The sequence below is a fragment of the Callospermophilus lateralis genome, unplaced genomic scaffold (genome assembly GCF_048772815.1).
Source record: "Callospermophilus lateralis isolate mCalLat2 unplaced genomic scaffold, mCalLat2.hap1 Scaffold_98, whole genome shotgun sequence".
Taxonomy (NCBI): domain Eukaryota; kingdom Metazoa; phylum Chordata; class Mammalia; order Rodentia; family Sciuridae; genus Callospermophilus; species Callospermophilus lateralis.
This window is the reverse complement of record NW_027517992.1, coordinates 3,212,194-3,235,287: the sequence shown is the minus strand read 5'-3', so window position 1 is coordinate 3,235,287 and position 23,094 is coordinate 3,212,194. Positions and strand designations below refer to the sequence as shown.

The 23,094-nt window shown below is 35.2% G+C and overlaps 1 protein-coding gene across 1 annotated transcript in view; it reads right to left on the bottom strand.

Annotated features, from left to right (window-relative positions):
• The window catches only part of LOC143386177 (nuclear factor 1 B-type-like), a 123,475-nt gene that overhangs the window by 87,031 nt on the left and 13,350 nt on the right, over positions 1-23,094 (bottom strand). The window contains exon 4 of the mRNA XM_076841445.1: positions 8,516-8,569. Within this exon, the coding sequence (XP_076697560.1) occupies positions 8,516-8,569 (54 nt within the window). The remainder of the gene's footprint in view (positions 1-8,515; positions 8,570-23,094) is intronic.

Below are 23,094 nucleotides of genomic sequence, written 5' to 3'. Positions count from 1 at the left end.
CACTTCAATTCCCAGTACTGAAAAAACATTTTTTTATTTTAAATTTGAACTCCATGTTACATTGTGACATCACTTAAGATACCACAAAACTTTAAAATGCAGTTATAAATTTAAGAAAAGCAAAACCTTGAATAACTAACTCTGGCTCATGAACTAGTTAGTCCTTCCATCATAGCACTGTGAAAGGACAGTTTGTTTTACTGTATTCAAATTGTACTATAACCAAGTACTATATCAAGTCATTCCCTAATCTATACAAATGCAGAGAACTTGACACTTGAGAAAATATAGCAGAGAGGGAAGATTGGGGCTGCTGAATTTCAGCAACTGCAATAATGAAATGGAGGAACGCTTCTTCACCAGTGATCTGACCCACATCCTCGGAAACCCTCAATTTAGCATTCTCCAAGCTCATCCCCACTGAGGCACAGGTCACTTATGATTCGCCTCCATCATCTCCTTTGTTGCTGTCTGCTGCCCCTTTTCCTGGTAGCTGTAGACACTGTGTCCACCCCCAGGGACTCGAGTATGCCACCCACACTGGTCTCTCTGGAGACGCAGACTTGGTCCTCTGGAACATCTCAACACAAAGGTTTCTCTTCAGAGCAGTGGGGGTTTTAAACATGTTCCATGCAAAAACAAGTCAAAATTTCTCATTTTATCAAGAGGCAATGTTCTACAAAGAATTATATTATTTGTCCAGGTTGGGGAAGCAGAGCAAGGGGAAGAGTACTAATCATGTATTAGAATTACTGACATGACTTTTTACCTATGCAAAAGTTCATTTTAACCTACATTTTCTGATAACTAATTAGGATCTTGCACAAGTCACTTAACCCCTTTGCCTTGTTTTTATAAGTGAGGAAGTTGAACTGGCAATCTATAAGCACTTACATCTGATATTTCCTTAAACAATGTTTCTGAGAATACTTCATATAAAAAATGATATTGATTATAGTAGTAATTTAGTCATCTAAAATTATCTGCGGGAGGTGACATGTGTAAACAAAGATTTACAATATAAGCAGTAAACATAATAGAAGCAGCGACATCTAGTCCTACACAGGGCTATCCAACAGATACACAGAACACTTTGGTTTTTGAGAGGTGGGATGGATTCAAGAGAACTTTCAAAGTGTTCAAAGTGAAGAAACAGGAAGAAAGAGGCTCCTGAGAATGCAACCATGAGCCAGTCTAATGGAAGGTATTTGGATAGATTCTGGTGGCTCCAAGGAAAGAAAGCCAAGTCTGAGAGAAAAATAAATAGATTTAACTTTGGAAATGTTAAATGTGAGTTACCCGTAAGACAACTAAGAAAACACGCCTGAAAAGTAGTTGGGAACACAGGTTCAACACATTAGGAGACAGATCTGTTCCAAAGATATTCATTTTGGGGAAAATACATATTTATACTTTTAAAAATCACAGGAGGTACTGAAGAAACATAGAGGATTAAAGAAGAATCTGGTTAAGAAAAAGAAAGAAGTCATCAGAAGCAACTAAAAAACCCCAAAGGTTTCTGGATTAACAGGGGAGGTACCATTTTCAAAAGCAAGGGGTAAGTTTTAAACAGAATATGGTCAACTAAATCAATAAATACTCAAGAATACAGAAGCCAGAACACAATGGAAGGAGTCACTGGACTCCATGTATAATGTGAATTTAAAGAGAATCATTCAATGGGGACTTAGAAGCCCAGCAGCAGGAGAAATCAAGTTGAAATTTCAGTGTTTCATGCCATTTCATGAAAGGAAGAGAGATGAGACACTGGTTGAAGGAGTTTGTTTGAATAAGGTTATCAACAGAAAAAGAGGTAAGTGGAGGCACTAAGAAGAGTAAAGTACAGACCGAAGTTTCAATGGGGACAGAAAAGTTGGTCGTTTTAGAAAGTAGGCCCAAGTGGAAACAATATTTATACAATGTTAATGCAAGGGTCTACAGATAGTTAAATGCCCGGGGAAAGTATCCTATAAAGATGCATTTGTACTCTTTCTCATGTCAATATCAAAAGCTATGTAACAAAAAGTCATTCTACTATTCCTTGATGCCTAAAGAAATGCAACAAAATTTACTATCTAAAAATTACAATTCTACTCCATCATGAGCTTGAAAACACCTGTGAGTTTATTGTTTGCTTTTGCCACCTTTTCAAAATCTCTAACTGTTCTAGACTAACCTCCTCAAATCTAGCCTATCACCTTATCTTGCCCTGTAACTTTACTATGCCATCTTAAGTCTTTAGAAAGTGCAGTATAAAAACTCAACACATTTGGTTCCACATGAAATGATACCTTCTACAGGAAGCCTTTTTGATCAACCCATCTGGAAAAAAAAAAGTGAGATAAAAAACTTCTCTTTTATCAAACACCTGCAATTTTCCAGATATATGCCCCTCTTTGCCCCTCACAGCTCGAGTGGATATGATGGATTGCACTGAATTTTGGAGAAGTTGGCTAACTTGCTCATTCTCCTCATGGCCACTGTAAAAGATGGGGCCGTGGTTCAGGGGAAAATGGAGTTCCAAAGTTCATACTCTTTCTATTCTACCACACTCCCTCCAAAGGTGGGAAACAAGTTTCATGACTATGAACTCCCATGACATTTGAATAGCAGCACTAAGTAATATTTATCTCCTTCATATAAATATAGTAGTGCATGTGTTTACAGACAAAAAAGCTTGGGAAGAGTGAGGTTCACATGTAACTCACTTTGAAAAAGATCTTTCACAACATCTAATCTAATGTCATGAATGTAACAGATGCTCAGCAAATATCTACTAAATGAAAAATTTACCTATGGACAGCTCTTTCTGAGTTGTTTATGGTTCGTGGTATGAGATGGTGTATATTTCCAGCTTCCCAAGGCAAATGTCTATTTCTGCTCCTAATTTTGAGTTGACTCAATCCATATGCTCATTGCCTGGAATGCAATATTTCATTCTAATTCTGAACTCAGTAACCAGGAGGCAATTAATATTAATTTGTTGTCTGGTAGAATAGGTGATTTAAGAAATAGAGGGAAATCTCTCAGGACCTTACAGGTTATATCTAAGTTTGGGGGGGGCTTTTTCTTCAAATTAAATATTATAAGTAATTAGGGTAGATCTACAGTAGAGGCTAGACATGATGCCATCTGCTATACAGACTAATCTTTGAAGAATGGGTTATATATAAGCACTCAGAACTTACCCTGCAAAAAATAAGTAGCTGAGGGCTATTATGTACCCTTCTGGCTTTTTAAGAATAATTTGTGAATAAAACCCTCCCTCATCATCTCCTCCTATCTTGGGAATCCTATCCTAAATTTGAACACTTAAGGATTTCATTGAATGTGATGTCTCCAAACAAGTAAAAAGATAAAGAAGAAAAATGTTTCTGCAACAAAATCTATTAAGAAAAAGCCCTTTGATTTTTTGATTGGCACAGACTTCATTCTTAAATTACTTAAAAGCTTTACTTACAAAGTCAAGTCTTAACCGCTGTTTACCAATCCTTTCAATGTCTTTCTATTTACACTTTTTATGAATAGAAAGCCTGTTTATAGTTTGTTGTGTATTGTCTAGTGCCAAAGTTTAAAATTACTTCTCAGTATCATTAAATAGTACATTTTCTCCCATTTAAAAAAAAAAAACTTGATTCTGATAGATATAATAAATGAGGACATGAAAAGAAATAGACATGAACTCATTAAGAAGTTAATTGGATATGATTCTTGAAAATTAGTGTATACCTCCTTTTTTCTTAAAACTTGAAACACAATATTCTAAGATAAAACATGCTATATGAGGGATTACACAAATTTATCTGCCTTTGTATGCAAATAGCTAAGAAAAATGTTGTATTATTTCAGTAACAATTAAAGTTCTAAGATTTGAAAACATAAAATGAAAAGTTAGGAAATATGGGTCCTAGTGATACCAATAGATGACAGCTACTACTGAGATGCTAAGCTAGTGTTTGTTCTCTCTCTCTCTCTCTCTCTCTCTCTCTCTCTCTCTCTCTCTCTCTCTTAACTTGGGATTGACCCAGGGGCACTTTACCACTGAGCCACATTCCCAGTTCTATTTATTTATTTATTTTTGAATTTTGAATGAGAGTCTTGTTAAGTTGCTTAAGCTGATCTTGAATTTAGGACCCTCCTGCCTCAGTCTCAGACTCCCCTCTCACTGGGATTACAGGCATTCACCACCATGCCTGCCTGAGCTGTTTCCTTAATAATTATTTAGTTGATTTTTTATGAGTTTCATGATGCCCTTCTGTAGGCTTCAATTTCAGTATCTATAAAATAAAGATGGGGAGAGACTGAGTTCAAAATTTTTATGATTTAAAAAATTTGTTAAGTTCAAGACAAAAATATTGTTATAGTTAATAGGATCCATCTTGTTTAATTTGTTCCGTTATTTACTTAGTCCTGTCCTTGTTCCAGAGAGTATATTTTAGATACACTCAATATGTGGCCTTAATGGCACTCAGAAATTTTACCAAACTACATGCAAATGCCAACACACAGAAAGCACATGTACCCTACAAAAAGGAAAAGTAATATATTAAATCCATGTCATCCCAGGTAAGAAAATTCTTGTTAATGAAACTTGAAGTACTTCAAAAATTTACATCATAAAATTTTCAAAAACTGCTTTAGGATTCAACATTTCTTTACTATATTACCAATCAAGAGAGAGTTCCCCACAAAACTATGGCCTTTCTAGTTTCATCTTGGAACTGACTTAGGCAAAAAATACAACCTCTATACCAACCATTTCAGCATTAAGCAAATTATCCAGTTTGGGAAATCTAGAAGATCACAGCCCAAGGAATGTTGAAACACAAAATAATAAAGCAAGTCAGAGCTAATTTTAAAAGATTACAACCCAATCAATCACACATTTCCTAAATGTAGCGGTGGAGTTTGAATTACTGAAAATAAAATTACATCTGAGTCCATGTTCCAAAGTTAAGAGTTTACCCTTGTTTAGTCCATGATAGTTGGGAGAGTACTCTTGTAGTTTTATTGTTTAGGAAGGATTAGCTTAATATTAAAAAATAAGTAAATGAATTCAGACATATAATTTCTGGCTCTGTTATAAGCACAGGGAGAAGTGCATCATTAAAAAGATGAAGTGGCCTAGTGCTTTTGAGCAAAATAACTATTCCATGTCCTTGGGTACCATCAGACTTCTAGAGTACTTTGGCTCTAAAAAGATAATGGTGCCCATGCTTGCCATCTAACAAAGAATAAAAACGAAGCATTAAGTCATAGATGGTTTAATGAAATACCATAAAGAGTATTTACTTGTTTTATAAATAACAAATACCAAAAATACTACTTAAATGATTTTAAAATTACAAATATCAATATTTCACCTCCCCAAAATGTATTGATTTTATTTGCTTGCACGAAAATACTAATTCCAATTGAGAAAACACAAGTTAAAACTAAAGGTCTATTGGGCTGGGGTTGTAGCCCAGTGGTAGAGCACTTGCTTGCCTTGCATGCATGAGGCCCTGGGTTCTATCCTCAGCACCATATAAAAATAAATAAATAAAAATAAAGACATTATGTCCAGCTACAACTAAAAAAAAATATAAAAAAAGACTAAAGTTCTATCGACAGAGATTCAAACTACAATACGAAGAACTTCAGGGTCACCCTTCAGAAGTTCTCAGCAAGGAATGAGCCTGCAAGTCAGACAGCCAGGTCTGCTGCTGAAGAAAAGCCAAAGGGGAGCAGGGCTATGTGTGGGTATACAGCTGCAAGCATTTGCACTCATAGGATGACTGAATGGGATTCCACCTTCATGTCAATAGTCAGGAACAGATTTCAAAGAGCCCATATCTCCAGAAGGACTTGGATTTTTGCTCTCTCTTCCCAAGCTGTTGGGAAATAAACACAGGAATAGATGGTAGCAATTTCCATGGGCTGCACATCTCCCAGCAGAAATCTACCAGGGATAAGAAAGTGTGGGTAATCAAGGTGATGTTTTTCAGAGGCTAACTTCTCTTTGCTATAACACTGAAAGCAGCAAAGTGATTTGTCTATTTCATTGCTTATGCAGTGGATTAAATTTTCCCCATAAATGGATTGTGCCTTCTCAAGACACTGAATCTCAACTTTGGAGATTTCACATTTCAGCCAAATTAGAAGATGAAAAAGAGCCTCCTAAAGATAAATTATGCTCCAAAACACCTAAGACGCTTATATGTATGAAAGGAGCTTTAAATACTAATAATTTAATCCCAACTGACTACAAAACAAAAACCTTAATAAGCTCTAAATTTTTTTCTACTTGAAATTAGAAAATAAAAATAATCTATATTCCTAGTGGCTTGATTTATTTCTAGGTACTACAAAACAAACTTGTTTTCATTGAAATTTCCTTAATAAGCTCTAGGTTAAGTTCACAATCTAATGATACTCAAAGCATGTCAAAATGATGGAATGCTTCTGAATGATCAAAGAAAATTCTAATTATGTTCTATTTAATTTTGGTTGTATGTGTATTTGACAGTTGCATAATATAGTTTTCAAAAGTTTTATTTCTTAGGAAAATTCAACATGGGAAAAAAATCAGAGGTGTTGTACCTTAATTATTTCTGTTTGCCATATTGCATAAAAACAGAAAAATTAAGAGATCTACATTGAATACAGCAAAGGAAAAATTTAACCAAGCTTCTGGACAAAGATTGAAAAACTAAATTTTGTCATTGCGTAACTATACAAAGGTTATTCATCCAGCTCAAGTAGAGAACATTTTTAGGTGCTCATAATTCCTTCTGTACATGTTCAAAATGCATTTCAACAATAACTGCTTTATTAATTTCAATCAAGCTGCCATTCAAATGCAAAGAACATATCCTTTGTTTGGTCTGGCTTATAATACTTATCAACTCTTTTTCTACCAAAGCTATTTCCCTCTCATTCTTTGTAAGATGAGTAAGGAGGCTTTTGAAAAATATTTAGATACAATTCACTTTCACTCAAAAAAAAATAGTCAACTAAAAAGAGAAATCTTTGAAAAATTAAGGGACATTTTAAGTTAATAAAATTTTCTCAACTTTGGAACATTTCTAACAATATAAACAATTTGCCTTTTTGGAAAAAAATAATTGAATAATCTTCCATTTACACAAAAAACAAAATAAATTTAACTGGTATTTACATTTAGAATTGTTCAGTTTTTTGTTATGTTTTGCTCTTAATGGCCAATTTGTGGATAAAGAAATATCAACTTAATATACCTTTTAAATATGTATTTAATTAGAATTTTTGTCTTTGAACTACATACCACTCTTGATATACATTATGATTTCGTCTAAAATAGTAAGTTAACTTTTACTTGGAACAAAAAAAAATGCCTTTCAAGTGAAAATAAAGAACAAAATAGAAGCAAGACTCAGAAAAAAAATAATTTTTTTTCGACTTTATATTTTTACTTGTATATCCATTTGCAGTATCTTTCTAATATCATTTAAGAGAATACTGATCTAATATGTTTTCGTGCAATTTTGGGATTCTTTAGATATTTGAATTTCATATTAGCCAAGTATTGTGACGTGGAAAATCAAATAATGAAGGATTAAAACTAAGTCTGCCTGAGGAAACAAACTTACATTTATGATTTTCTGTAATCTGTGTGGCTTATTTTTGAGAGAAGTGATAGATGAGATTATCTGAGGAGGTGGGAGGCAGGTGTGTAGACTGCTTTCCATTGTCTTGTGTTTTGTTTTGTTTTCATTAGTTTATTATTAAAGCATTTTTTTTTTACCAAAAGTTATAGGTGTGATTAAAATTCTTAAAATAGTGAAAAAAAAAACAGAAATCCTTCACTGCACTAGTTTTATATTATTTTCTCAGGAGAAAAAACACTGCCTATAAATGAAAAGCAAATGCTATATATTCCGATTTTAGAGCAACAAAAACCATGAAGATTGTCAAGTTATAAAAACCCATTTTCAGATCTGGAACAGCTTCTGAAAATAGAGGGTATTTGGCATACCTTGTACTAAAGGAAAAAATCCTACTTTCATTATTTCCTGATTCTAGGAACCCAATAAAAACCTTATGGAATAAAAATCCTTGCAAAAATTTTTTGGTGAAAACATAACCAACCACCACCACCAATAAAGTAATGAAAACTGATGAATATAATAAGCATAGAGAAAATTTTACTTTTTTTCCTGAGTATTAAAAAAAAAAAAGATTAAAAGGTTTTTTGGCTTTTCAAACAGTAATGATTTTTAGTACCTAAAAGGTACACAACTAAAATATACACATGTTCACTTTTAAAGAAATACGAACAAAAATTAAAACATTGGTGATTAGGTAAATACTCATGACGCCAATATAGAAGTATTTGCCATTGCAAAGGGCTTAAACACAATCACGTCTTGTCCCAATCATACCTGCCTGCCAGAATAAAATAGGCAGCTGACCAATTATGGGGTGTTTATCTATACAGTGGTACCTTTGTTCTCCAACAATGTCAGATTGCAAACGTCCTGGAACACATATTTACCTGGAGGATTCTTGGCAGGATCATTGTGGCTTGGACTTCCTGATTGTCCAGAATCTGTAAAGAAATCACAATGAAACTGAGTGTTTCCCAAGCCTTTTGATAGCAATATTTTATTCATCTAACCAGATGAATGTCTACACATATTTCTACATCAAAAGAAAAAAAATCATGTATTAATCCATAATATTCTTTGGATAGTGCAAGGCGTTTCTGAAACAAAAGATCTGGCTACAAAGCAACTAAAGATGTTTTGAAGGTTAGGCAAATATCAAGGTCAGTCAGTGGAAATATGAAATAAAGCAGATACATTCCCTTAAAAATGCAATCTGAGTATAATTAAACATGCTTTTTAAAACCCAAAAAATATGTTTTTATTCAAAGAGTAAAATACACAGAAATGAGAGCCTGCTTTTCCAGGATTTCACACGCATGTACACATATCCACTCCAATAATCCCCCAACCTACTGGAACTAGGCTCAGAGTTGTCTACATCCCATAATAGCAATCAATTTGCAAACACCAGGAAAAGCATAAATTACTAGGTAGAAACCAACATGCCTTTGTGGAGAGCAAATTATTGGATCAATTTAATTTCCATCTGTGATAGATGGACAGATTTTTCAGATAAGGAGGAAGAGATCGATGTAGTTTATCTGAATTCACTATTCCACATTATCCCTCATGGATGCTACAGAAAGGAACCTGGAGGATATACAACTGTTAGACAGCATGCCTTCCCTGGCTGATCTCACACTGAAGTGTTTTGCTCACCCTTTTGCCTCTGTGTCCCTAGAGCATTTATCTGTAGCATTTGCCCTGTGTTATTATACCTTACTTGCAGGTTGCTTTGTAATCTTCTTTCATTGGTTCTAGTATTTAACTTTCGTCTCCCCTACCAAATTGCATGCTCCTAAGCAGAGGCAAAGATTCTGCCTACTTCTTTTGTGTCTTTCTCAGTATGCTATTCGTGGCTGTGAGTGTACTAGGCTTGTAGTTCAGTAACAGAAGAATAGATGGCTCAAACTCAGCAGCCTTCCTTGCTTGCCTAGGAAAGGCAATCTCGAATTAGATAGTACATTTCACCAAAATATGATAGGTGGGGCACAGAAGACTGCTCTGTCATTGACTTCCATATAGTAACAAGTGTCTTCCCTGAAACCTTGTCATTATACTTAAGCCAAGAAAGGTATTTCATCTTGGTTAAGCTGAAATGTCAGATGCTGGGTTTTTTGTTTGTTTGTTTGTTTTGTTTTTCCTTTAATCAGGGTTACTCTGTTCCTCCAGGTAAGTGATTAGCACACTGCAACTGCTACTTCTACTATTAATGCAAGAACATCCTGCTGGTTCCTTCCCCAGTATCAAACTTGGTTATTTACTTCAGCCCATTGCTACATACCTGGTAGCTTAGATTTAAGCCTGGAAGCAGAATTTTACCCTTCATCCCATTTCCTTGTCTTTTAGCTTTTCCCATCCAAAACAGATTTTGTGAAATCTTAGCAAACATATTTAGTGATTTCCACATTGTCCTCCAACTAGTTCCTGATTTCAGGAAATGGAAGTATGGAAGTATGGAAATAAAGAATTGAAAAGAACCACTCTTGTATTCCATGCTCTGACTACAGTCTCCTTCAGACTGGTGCTCTTGAAAAATCTCACCTCTCATCTCCCATGAATTCTTCTATTAGTTTTTCTGGAATTGAGCTCCAGAGAGCAACCTTTCCTTTAAATATTAGACATCTTCCACGCTCAGAGTACAATCATTACATGAAAATAACAACCTATACTATTTTGCTACAATCTTGTCTATTTTTGCCCTGATTTCCTCTGATGGATTCCTTTCAGCATTTATACTACATTACAATTCAATTTTTCAAGTGATTCTAACATAGAGACGAGTTCTTAGCAATGCATTGCATACCCACTGACCAGACCCTCAACTGTTAATTTTTCTCTCTACAGCTACCTCACATTTATGAAAGTCTAGATATGCATAACTAGATATGACACAACATAAGGTACATTAAAATTGTTATCTTAGGCAAGCTGCAACAGCTGTCTTAATTCAGGAGTTGAGTACATGAGCTTTGTTATGTTCAGTTGTATCAATGACAAAGTGGCACCATATAACTTTCCCACTATCTGTGGCTAAAGTTTGGGTCCAGTAGAATAAAGAATGAAAGTCTCTTCCATTCCTAAGAAAGTATTCAGTTAACACAATGGCATCCCCTATTACCACAACATCCTATTTGGGATTTTTTTTTCTTTAAATTACTTTGTGTTCCCATTTCCAACTAAAGGCCAAATTCAATTGAACAAATAGACTTACAAAGAAAGGGAAGGGAAGGGAAGGGAGAAAAAGACCCACAAGTATTTGAGAGAAAACTGAGTGGACCCTAAATTTGAGTCACACATTGCTTTCTGTAACAATTCCACTTTCTAAAATGATCTGGTGTTTACTAAAGCGCAATGACAGGTTCTCTTTCATACTCCAAAGCCTGTGCCTCTCATAAAGCCAAATAGCATATATTGTGTCCCCAAAACACAGAAGAGGACCCCTATGCAAGTAAATACAGAATACTTAATTTTCAGACAGTAAATTCTGAAATTATTTAAAATCTACTGTTAACTCTTATGTCACCTTATATTGGTCACTTAATTCCAACTGCTGGAAAAGGAAGTAACCAGGGAGTCGCAGTTGGCAGAGAAACCAAAATGAACTGTTATTGTGGTTGACTTCAGAGAAGGAATTATTCAGACCACATCTAAAACCCTCCAATTCACAACCTAGGTCAAATTACTCTATACTCAAAGGTTTTATTTAACCACTTCCACCACTTTGCTCAAGTTTCCCCACCGTGTGTGTGTGTGTGTGCGCGCGCGCGCGCGTGCGTGCATGGGTGCGTTTAGCATGCTGGAGTGAATCCTGGCTCTGTTCCTCATAGTTGTGTGACCCTGTACAGAATTACAAAGATCTCTGATCTCTTGGAGCCTTGCATTCTAATCTTGAAAACTGCAATCCTACTGCCTACTTCAGATCACTGCAAAGATCACGACATATCATGCATCAAACCCTGGTCCACACCAGTCCTACATAATCAACAAATGAAAGACACTATTAAACATGAAGCCACATTTTAAAGAAGGATTAGAATTTTTAATGGACTAACTCTCAGGAAGAAGAAGAAAAAAGATATACAAATATTTGTGTCCAGTCCAGTGGTAGCATCTAAAAACGTCTGTGGATCTACTGAACATGGAGACATGTTTGCCCGCCTGGGATTGCTATGTAAGAGGGTTAGGCCCATGCTTCCCACCCCTGCTTCTCTGTTTCTTTCTCTCTCTCTCTCTGTCTTTCTTTTGGAGATGGGATTCACCATGTGGCCACCAACTTTTGGGCTCAAGTGACCCTCCTGCCTCAACCTCCTGAGTAGCAGGCACCAAAAGTGCACACCACAGCACTCTGTTCTCTTTATTGTTTACAAGTGTGAATTTAAACATGAAGTTATTCTTTTAGGAAAAGAAGACAATGAATGAAGAGAGTTCTAAAATTCAATCAACTCCTCCCTCTGCCAGGTTAAAGATTCTCCAAGAATCTGGAACTGTTCACACCCCTGAAAACTCTTATAACTTTTCTTCAGTCCTTTTTAAAAAGCAGTCAATCTTTTATGGCTATTCTAATGTCTTAGCTTTACCCAAGGAGTGCTTAGGCTTTCCTAATGAATCAGTTTTATGGAAAACCCTGGGATACCAAAATGACCTAAATGGCCAGGGTCATATGCATTTCCCCTCTCTGAGCCACCTGCTCAGACACACTGCTGTTTGAGTGGTCATGATGAAATCTTGAAATGACCCAAAGCCAAATGATCCTGCAGTTCCTGGGAACTTCACCTTCCCTCCCTTTACCAGTGCATTCTAAACCTGTTTCAGAATTGGGGGAAAAAAAAACTTTTAGCTATTCTCTCTACCTAAGCAGAAAATTAATTATAATTATTGTCATTGAACTCTATACACAACTTGATGTGTTTTAGAGAGGCTGATTCTAACTCAAATGTAGCTTAGATTCTCTCTGCTAAACAAAGAAAATCCTAATGTTTTCCAATTAGCCTGGCAGAAGTCAAAAAAGATAATATAATAAATATAAGATAATGGTGTATAAGTAATGGTGTATAAAATGTTACTAAACACTAACTTTCTGGTGTGAATAAAATGCAACTCTCTGAGGTGAGTAGATCATCAAAATTGGAAAATATTTCATTAATGTAGATATCAATTAAAAGAGAAATCATGAGATTTATGGAGCACTGTCTATATCCAAATGTTTAGTACTGTGTGACACACACTCCTTTTTTCCATTGTGTTTATAATTTTCCTTTGGTTTATAATAATGGTCTTTTGAAGTACTGTTTTATAAAATAATATAGATCATATGCCTTCTAGAAGTTTAAAAATGACCCATTGAGATAGGAATGTACAAATTAGAAAATCCTAGGGAAAGGTAGATCAGTGGGTACTAGGTTATGGTAAGATAGGAGTAGGAAGCCCTGGTATGCTATTGCTCAATAGGATTATTATAGACATCAATAGTGTTCTATATATGTCAGAAAGCTAGAAGAAACTGTTTTGAATGTTTTCAACAGAAAGAAATGATACATGTTTGAGAAAGTCAACCTGATTAAAACATTATAAAAGATATATCTATATTGAGATATCACATGGTGCCCCATAAATATGTATAATTTATTATTTGTTTATAAGTTAACAAGTAATTTAAATTGAAAAAAACAAAAACACTGTGATACAAAGGAGTATATATCCAGAAGAAAAAATTGACTCTTCTTGGTAAGGGTGGGCAAGAATACATCATAAAAGATATCAGATGGAAGTCACCCTAGAAGTGAGGTCTTGAAAAATAACATGATCTCCCAACCTAGTACATATTTCACTCTGCTACCAAGGCAATGTTTATAAAACCCCAAACTGATTAGGCTAAATCCCTGCTTAAAAAAAAAAACAAAAAAACACTTCACATGGATTCCAAACACCCACAGAAAGAACTCCAGTTTTTTTAACGTGTCACTAAAGGTAACTTGATCTGGCCCCACCAACCCGAGTCACACTTTAGCCTTCAGAACCCTTGAGTGTACCAACACTCATGCCTCAGGGTCTTGCACAGAATGCCTCTAACTGCTTTTTTTCCCCTCCCTTAAGTCTTCATATGAAGGTCATCCCTTTTTTGGCTTCTGAACTCCATAACGGCAGAGATACTGCGCTATTTAGTCTTTTAGCCTTAAGTTTGGGGATAAGGCCTTGTCACATTTGGTAAAGCCAAATAAAAACAACTGGTCTGTAAACTACAGATATATGCACAAAGAAGAAAGACTAGGTATGCCACTCAGCACAAAAACAACATTAGAAGTCATACAGATAAACCTTTTGTGGTAAGGAAAAGGAACAGATGCGCGCTTCCCAGGCCTGAGTGTTCCGGGCTAATGTAAGGGCTGGTACTGCTTCCCTTCTTCCCAATGTATATTTAAATAATGAAAAAAAAAAGAAATGAAGAATGAAATTGGAGTGAGGGCATGAGATAAACTATTCTGCATCAGGGATCAATTTTTGCTCTCCTGCAGAGTAAGGAGGTGTTTACTGGGGTATCAGGAAGAAGGTCCCCAATTTGCACAGAGGCAGCCAAGAAGTTTTAATGACCTACATTATATAGACTACTTTTCTATTCCTGAGTGAAACTTATCACAGGGGCTCATTTTATTCTCTGACACCATGACTTGAGTACCAACAGGAAAACCAAATTTGAGAAACACGATTTTAATTTACAATTATTTGGGTGCAAAAAAGGGACTGAACAAGGCAAATTGTCAAGTCCCTTCTAACTCTAAAATTATATGATTCTAGAACAATATAGCTTTTATATCAAGGGATATCAGAAGAGTAAATGAAACCCAACCGGTAACCTGTTAACCTACAGATAGCCTCTTGCTAGAATTAAAATTAGTCATCATGTCATAAAGAGCCCTTTGTCATATTCCTTTGCCTTAAGCAGGTGAAGAAATAGCCCATTGTCAACTAAAGAATACCAGGAGATTTTTTTTAAGGGTTAGAACAGTCTGCTTCTTTCTCTCTAAAACATTATTAATTGCTAACATACTAGAATTGTATATTTGTGCAAATTCAATACATAGCATGCCAAAAAGAATCACTTAAGAAAGAAAAGTCAAGATATAAAAAGCAAAAACTTGAAGGATGGGATACAAATGCACGCACTTTATACTAGGGAAACAGAAAAGACAAAAACATGTACTGTTTAAAGATGGGGAGAGAATGCTTCTCCTTGGGCAGGTCTTCCTCCTTCACCCCGCACCCTCCTCCCCACAGCACTGTGTCTTGCTCTTGGCAGTTCCCTGAGTGTCAGGACTGATTTCCCTGGGATTTCTAGTGAGTGAGCTTTATATAATCACAATTACTATTACATAATTTGCCATGTTTTTTCCTTTCCAATACAGTGACAACACTATTTCAGTTTTAATGAAGAGCTGGTTTATCAACTGGGGTGACACAAAATTATAGTTTTACAGTATTTATTTTAAATGTTTATTAAAATAACACAAAGATACATGGGAAAACCAGGTAAGTGCCCTCTTGTCTTTCATTAAGTGTGTGGGAAATGCTCACTGATTCTTTCCCCTTATCTCCCTGTCTCCCTCCTGCTTCTCTCTACTCTTGTCTCTTATTGGGAGTTCATGTCATTGCAAAACTTGATTAACAATCTATATGTGGGAAGCATGAACTTTATTACTTGTTAATGGAGTCCTTGACATGTTTTTGCTGCATTTGTATCCCCTCCCTTAAGCTCAATTGTGAGCAAGAAGAGAAATCAAACTTCTTTAAATACTCTTGGCAGAACCCATATTTGGGAAATATGGCTTTCCACATATTTTGAATGATGCCTTTCAATCTATTTTACTTCATGTCTGAAGGCTTGTACCTTCAGTTACCCTTTCTATTGGTTAACAATGACTTTTAAATATATGATTTAGCAAAACTCAGTTTTAAAATAACTTATTCTGTTGAGAATCCTTACAGATAAAGCAATTTCATTAACCAAAGGAAAATATAGAACAAAAGAGTCAATATGTAATATATCCTATTCCTTATCCATATATATTCCACTAGTTCCATTATTAAACTTTCTTTAAAGAGTCACTTTTGCTTTACAGGAAGATTAGATTCCAAATTTCATATCCCAAGGATTAAAATAAGGATTTGTTTGGGCTCAAGACTGAAATTTGCCCATGGGGAATTAATTAAAAAATAAAAAATTTTAAAAAAGACTACTGAAATTTAAGGGAAAAAAATGACAAATGGGTATGAGAGCCAATTATGCCCACAACAGGGGACTACTGACCAGAGCAAACAGGAATACACCTGAGGAAAAGTGTCACCCTGCTGACATCCAAGAGCAGAGAGTTGCAGTACTTCATCAACTAGCACCAAGACCAACAAATGAAGTCTAGGATGGTTGAATCTGAGCTTCCTGCCCTAAGACTAAGTCAATGACCATTTACTGATCCAGGGATTGAGTGAACCAAAGGTCAAAATCAGGATCACCTACACTTCTTGCTTGCATCGCTTTTAACCTATAGAATACAAAGACACCACGCTGGTCATTGTCAAGATTGCTAACTTTCTACAGTGTGTTTTCAATTAAGTAAATAAAATGTGGTAATTAAATCAAGATTGCATAATATGTTTTTGATTTGTAATCTCATTTAAATTAATTAACTGACTCAATTCTTGTTTAGCTTTTAAACTGGCCTAGTTAGGGAAAGAGTCCCTGGGAGCAAATCCAGTTTTCTATCTTTAAAAACAAGGCAAAGCAATCTGGCATACTTAAAAAAAATTAAATGCACCAGCATAATATAAATATAGAGGCAAGGGTGTTAAAGTAGGGGAGGGAGGAGTTTTATGGCATGATTTTGACTAAAAAAATAGTTCTCACACTAGAGAGAAATAAACTAAAACATTATTTATTCAAAACATTTCTTTTCCAATTTTATAAAGATTGCATGTTTGTTGGAAGCAAAACATTTCCAGCTGTATTTTAAGTTTCTGAAGATAGTTGTAAGATTTATAATCTTTCATGAATGCTGCCCATATCTCATAATATTAGATGAACACGCCACTGCGTACTTTAAGGAACGATTTGCCAATGCAGTTTGCCACATGAAAATAATGAAGTCCTTTCCAAAACCTGGCCAGATCCAGTAGGAAAAGATGAGATGATTGTTCTGTCTTTTCCATCTGGGAGACATTTTGAATTTCAACTATAACTATGTAATATACTTTCCCCCGACCCTTGGAAACCAAGAAACCTGCATTTTATAGCAATGTATGTAGTGCAAAGCAAAAGTTGGTGAGACAGGAATCTTGAAATGAAAACCAGAATGTCATCAGATTCAAAAACATAATTATGGGAGGAAACTGAAAAATCAATGCAGAATTTCAACATAAATGAAAGGCAATGTTTATGATCCTATTAGTCCTAATGCTTCTCTTAAGAAGAAAGAATGGAAAAATAAATGCTGTTTTACCTCCAAAGTCCTCAACAGCTATTTTAACACCATTTAGCACACTGACCCATGTAGCTGCTTTGTTTTGTCCCACACACTCCTGTGCACACATGGCCCTTCTATGCTATGTCATTTCATGTATTTTCCCCAAACTTAATATAATACTATATATGTAGGTTAAACCCAGATACTTTCTAATACTTCATTCTAATACTTTCTAATACTTCATTCGCCATCTTTACTTCTCAAGAGCAGGGTATGTTCTCTCCAAACTGACTGGAGAGTCTGAGCTCCTGGGTCCCATTCATTAACTACCAGCCTCTTATCCTAAGGAAACTCTTTGATGACTGAGTCTGTTTTTCTCTTGCCCAGTTACTTAAAACTGGATAAGAAAAAAGGTAAAGTTTTAGTCTTAATCATTTCCAAATGGATTAGAAATAAAAGAGGGAAAAAACTTCATATGGCAGTGAAAATATGGACAAGTATTTGTAGAGAAAGTCTATAATATATTTTTAAAATACATTTTTTTAGTTCCCGCCCCCCCAAAAAAAGCCTACCTCATTAGTCCTCCTCTATTTTCACTCTGAACAGCCCCTTGCAAACACCAACAACATAGGTAGCTAAAGGACTGATTAGTGTCCAAATCCCCTGCTACATTTTTAAATCCATGGGGTCAACATTTATGTTAGTTTTATTCATTACTTGGTAGAATTTTGGCATATAGTCAATGTTCAATTTCTACCATAACCACCATTTTACAGTGAACAGCATGATGAATGATAAAACATTTTTTATTCCTCCCATTATAAATAAAAGGCCAGTGATAATAATCATAACTTTGAGTTGTTTGGTTATCTGCATATTCTAATTTTAAGTGTCTGTAACCTCTCTATAAACACAAATGCAGCAGTTGATTCAGTTAATGACCAAAAAAGTCACATTCTTATTTTTTTTTTCCTTTCAATATTTATTACAGCGTAGAAATGTGTTTCTGAAAAGATATATTTATTTGGTTTTTTTACTGGAACACAGATTTCTCCTTTCAGTTAGCTAAAAAGATACTTTGCCAAGTAGTTAAAACGTTTATGTTTAAATCATTAGATGAGCTTAGAGAAAGGAAACTGGATGGGAAACTCTATCTTATATTAGTTAACTAGTCTTTGCTTTATTCTGAAATCATGGCTCTTCAGTCATTGATGATATTATTCATATAAAAATAAATGTATATACTTAATCCAAAGGTGCATGAACTGCACTGAATAATAAAGTGGCACTACAAACAGCATACTTTCTATGAAGGGAAAATAGATTTGTATGTCAGACACTCATGATTGTTTCTTTTTATACAATACCTTTATCATAATATTGGAGGAGAAAAACCAGAGAAGTCACTTGATGAAACAGGAAGCTTGCTGATGTGGCAGATAATGATATTAAATGTTCCAACAGTTCCTTGATAAGTCCTTCAAAGAACGTCTGTCCCCATGTTTTCAGGGCAAAAGCCAATTTACCAGGAATAAAACTACTGGAATAATACATCATTGAGCTAACATTTTTGAAAGGGATAAAATGAGGAAACAAATGAGAAGTTTTAATTTTGCAAATTAAAACTCTGCATAAGAGGAAAGTAACTCAATTATATTGATAAAATACTAACAAAACATAGCTAACCCGATTTTTTTCATTTTTTTACAGGGAAAGTCAAGATTATTTTACTAAAAGGAATAATGTTTGAAAGAACTCTGAAAAGTTTACAACCTGACAGATACAAAAATTATGGGGGGACAATATTTTTTTGCATGGACACTTTAGGAGAAAGGTTTAAAATATAAATAATTCTAACCAAGAATATTAAAGTGTCTCCTACAGCCCACCATGGAATCCACTACTCCTTACTATGGTTATTTGGGAAATGAGAAAAAAAATAATGATGAGAGGCATGTCCACTGACTATGACCATTAAAAAAAAAAGGGAACGGAAAGCATAATGATGCAGAGCTGTGTACCATGTGCTCAAAATTCCTCCCATTGTGTCATGTTACTCATTTTATCTTTAAGAGAGATTCAAATCGACTCCTTATGATTCAAAAATCTCTATGCTAAATCCAAAAAGAATGAAAAAGAGCAAGTTTCTGCATAATGTCCCATCCATATGTCTTAACCCTGAATGGTATCAAACCTATGTAATCTTACACATCAAATGCCTTCCAGATGTGACAAAATTTTAACAGAGACCAACTTCAAGCTTTTTACTACAGACTCATCTCCCATGATCCCATAAAGATTATTTTCATTGCACATAACATTACGTGTGGCTAATGTTCATTTTTCCAAATTGATTATTATGCTGTCCTTTCAAAACTCATATTGCCTTCCAGTCAAAAAATAAACTATGCTGCACACCAACCTTCAATAAAATCACAAAAGAACCAAGAAACCACATCATTATTTTCAAGTTGTAGACAGTGCTTAATTTCAAGGGCAGTTGGACTTTTGCCTCTTGCTACCTCTAAAAGATGGAAATGAGAATAAGGAGGTTCTCCATAATTCTTTATCAGAGGTTAGTTGCCACAGGAACAATTTGAACCTATCAATTGTTGGTTTGGATTTTAAATTTTGGTTCTAATTAAAGAAAATCCGATTTTTCTTGACATTTAAAGCATATTAAAGTCTGAAAATTAATGAAGATCATTCAAGAATTTTCAAAAAGATCAAATAATCATGCTATAATGAAAAGATGAAAAGCCATAAACTAGATTTTCAGGTAGAATTTAAAACAAATCAGTAACATAATATGCAATATCAGTAGGAAACAATGGTATGATAAGACTTACGAATGATACCATACAAACTGGATCCTTGCCTCAAATGAATGTTTTCCCTCTACTGCTTCCTTGAAATGAGAATTTCTTTTCTTTTGGGGGTTGGGGTGGGATTGGGTACTGAGGATTGAATGCAGGGGCAGTCAACCTCTGAGCCACATCCCCGCCAGTATTTTGTTATACATTTAAAAATAGGGACTCACTGAGTGCTCAGCACCTAGCCATTGCTGAGGATGGTTTTGAATACACAATCCTCCAATCTCAGCCTCCTGAGCCGCTGGGATTACAGGCATGCACCACTACCCACCACTCAAAATAAGGATTTCTATGGAATGGTAACTTGTCCTCGATCCATCTCTCACTCGTTCCTGAAGAATACCTTTTCCAGTCCTGTTAACAACAGACTTCAAGACCAAGTCCAACCATCAGGAGTGTGAAAATTTGAATAAAAGATAAAGGAAGATATTTCTCTTCTCCTCTATGCTTCAGCAGGTGTCTTCAAACTGTCAACTAATTCTCCACTGGACAAGTTCCTCCCTGTGAGGTTCACACTCCCTTTGGGCAGCTCCAGGTCAAGGGCTATAGTAACAACACCTGTTCTCTTGACCCTTACAGCCTACTTGTGGTGGTTGACTCCTATGGATGCTGAGGCTGGGTTGCCTTACTGTTCATTTGGCTCTTGGGTTCTTCTAAGATCACTGTAACTGGTCCTTCCCGCAAAATTCTTCTATTGAACTACCTGGCAGAAGTTTTACTTTTCATGACTTTGACGGATATGTTTTTTTGAAGTTTGACGTATTTACCACTCCAAAATAAATGTCACATAATAGAGTTAAATAATATTATACAGATGAACTATGATAACATTTAGAATATTAACACTTTCAACGATTTATGATTGCCTTTAAAAGGTAAGATAGCACTGCTACCATTCAGTCCTAAGTATGAAATCACTTATCCCAAAGCATGATATTGTTACATGAAGATAAAAATTTTTTTAAAAAATTAGATTTTCAATGCTAAGCTCAAAATACAGTCTTCTAGAAGATTTTCTGATAACCCCAATAATACCCATCCAGATATACCATTTCTTCTTTGGATTACCTCATATCTAAGATTTTTCACATATCCAAGAATTTTCCAAAAAATCAAATAACCATGCTATAATGAAAAATTCCTTCTATTGAAATACCTGGCAGAAGTTTTCCTGTCTGTGTTTTCCCTACACATATGATATATACTCCTTGTCTGAAGCAAGTATGAGTTTGACTGCTTTTATAGAATGTTATGTGTTTACTCAGACCTCATGACACAAAAAACTTTAAAATTCTCATCAATTGTCTGAGTATCTGTCTCATGTGGAGATACCCAAGTGGTTATCTTAAATATACAGCAAAATACATCACATAAGAAATGCTTACTTCAAAGGAGAAATCACCATTTTCTCTAAGAAGTAGTTCACAAGACCTCACTTGACATCCATCAGTTTCACATAAGAAAAATGATAAAATAAGAAGAAACAAAAGCATTTTCTTCTACCAGAATTGTATAGTCACTGATGCTTTACTAGAATACAAATAAAAACTGACATATAAATATTGATGTTTGTATATAGAGGTAAGTATACAAATTCACTGTAAGGAAAATTTACCATCACAAATGCAAATAGTACCCACGCACTCAGTGTTTTAAACTGTGCTAAATAATAGCCCTGCTAGAGGGAAGTGACATAACAGAAAACACATCCCATTAGTTCACGTGTTGCCAGCTTTTTCTGACAAAACTCTTTAATAGGATGCTGCTGGTGTCTGGTGTGCACACTAAGCCACCAGCACTACTCGATACTCCTATGTCCTGTATTTTCTCTCTCTCGATTATTTTGAACCTCCCCCCCCACCAATTTTATCACTGTCAAATTTGAAACAGTTTGTGATAGTTACCACCAAATATCATGTGGAGATTATATCAAACTGAAAATTGGTGTCTACTGAATTTCATAAACCTGATTCTGAACTCTAATCAACCTCCATCATATAACACAAAATTTGCAATTTTATTTAAATAAATATTTATTGAAAAAAGAAAATGGAGTCCAAATAGGCATGAAGTGAGTCTAGCAATAGCTTATACTTTTAGTGTTTCCTGCCTCCTTTTCTTTTTTCCCAATGAGAAAATCATAGTGTGACATAAACTAAGAGAAAACCTCCAAAGTATGAAAATAGATACACTGCAAAGACATTAAAAACCATAGGAATAATGCTGAGACCACAAGATGGAAACAACCCTGGGCGTTCTCTGGTAGTGAGGGTGGGGCACAGGAAGCCCAAAGCCAGGAAGAAAAGTGAATCTCATTTTTAACAAGGTTTTCATCAGATACCTAATATTTGAAACTTAAACCTTCAATGAAAAAGATGATAGGAAGAAATAAAAGATTATCCCAGTTCTTCCAATGCACTCTATATGTGTATTTTGTTATTTCAGGACCATGCCACAGAAATGAATGTTGCAGTTTAAACTGAGACGAGAGATTTAATTGTTTACAATATACCATGCAGATAACTGAAACTATGACACATGTCACTGAACCAGAAAGAGATTTAAAGAAGCATCTTAGAAATAAGCTAATAGAGCAAAGAATAGCAACCTCCACCTTCAGACAACATATTAGAGGATTTTGTTAAAAGTTAATTAGCACAAAATCTCCACTTACATATGTCACAACAGATAAAACTGGAGAATAGTGAGATTAAAACAGTGTACATGCAAGTGAATTTTTTTTTTTTGGCAGGGAAGTACTGGGAATTGAACTTTGGGGCACTTAACCCTGAGCCACATCCCCAGCCCTACTTTGTATTTTATTTAGAGACAGGGTCTCACTGAGTTGCTTAGCACCTCAACGATGTTGCTAAGGCTGGCTTTGAACTTGCAATCCTCCTGCTCAGCCTCCTAAGTCACTGAGATTACAGGTGTTCACCACTGCACCGGGCTGATTTTTTAATATTAAGGTGCATTGTACCTTTTCACACACTACCCCTAAGGTTAAATGTCAGTGCCACCCTGGCCTGGAAGGACATCTCATCCTCAGAGACCTGCTCAAGTGGGAACATGTTAGCTGAGAATGCCATGAGGTCTTAGGGAAAGTGAATGGCATCTCTCTCTGCTCAAGAATCGGAC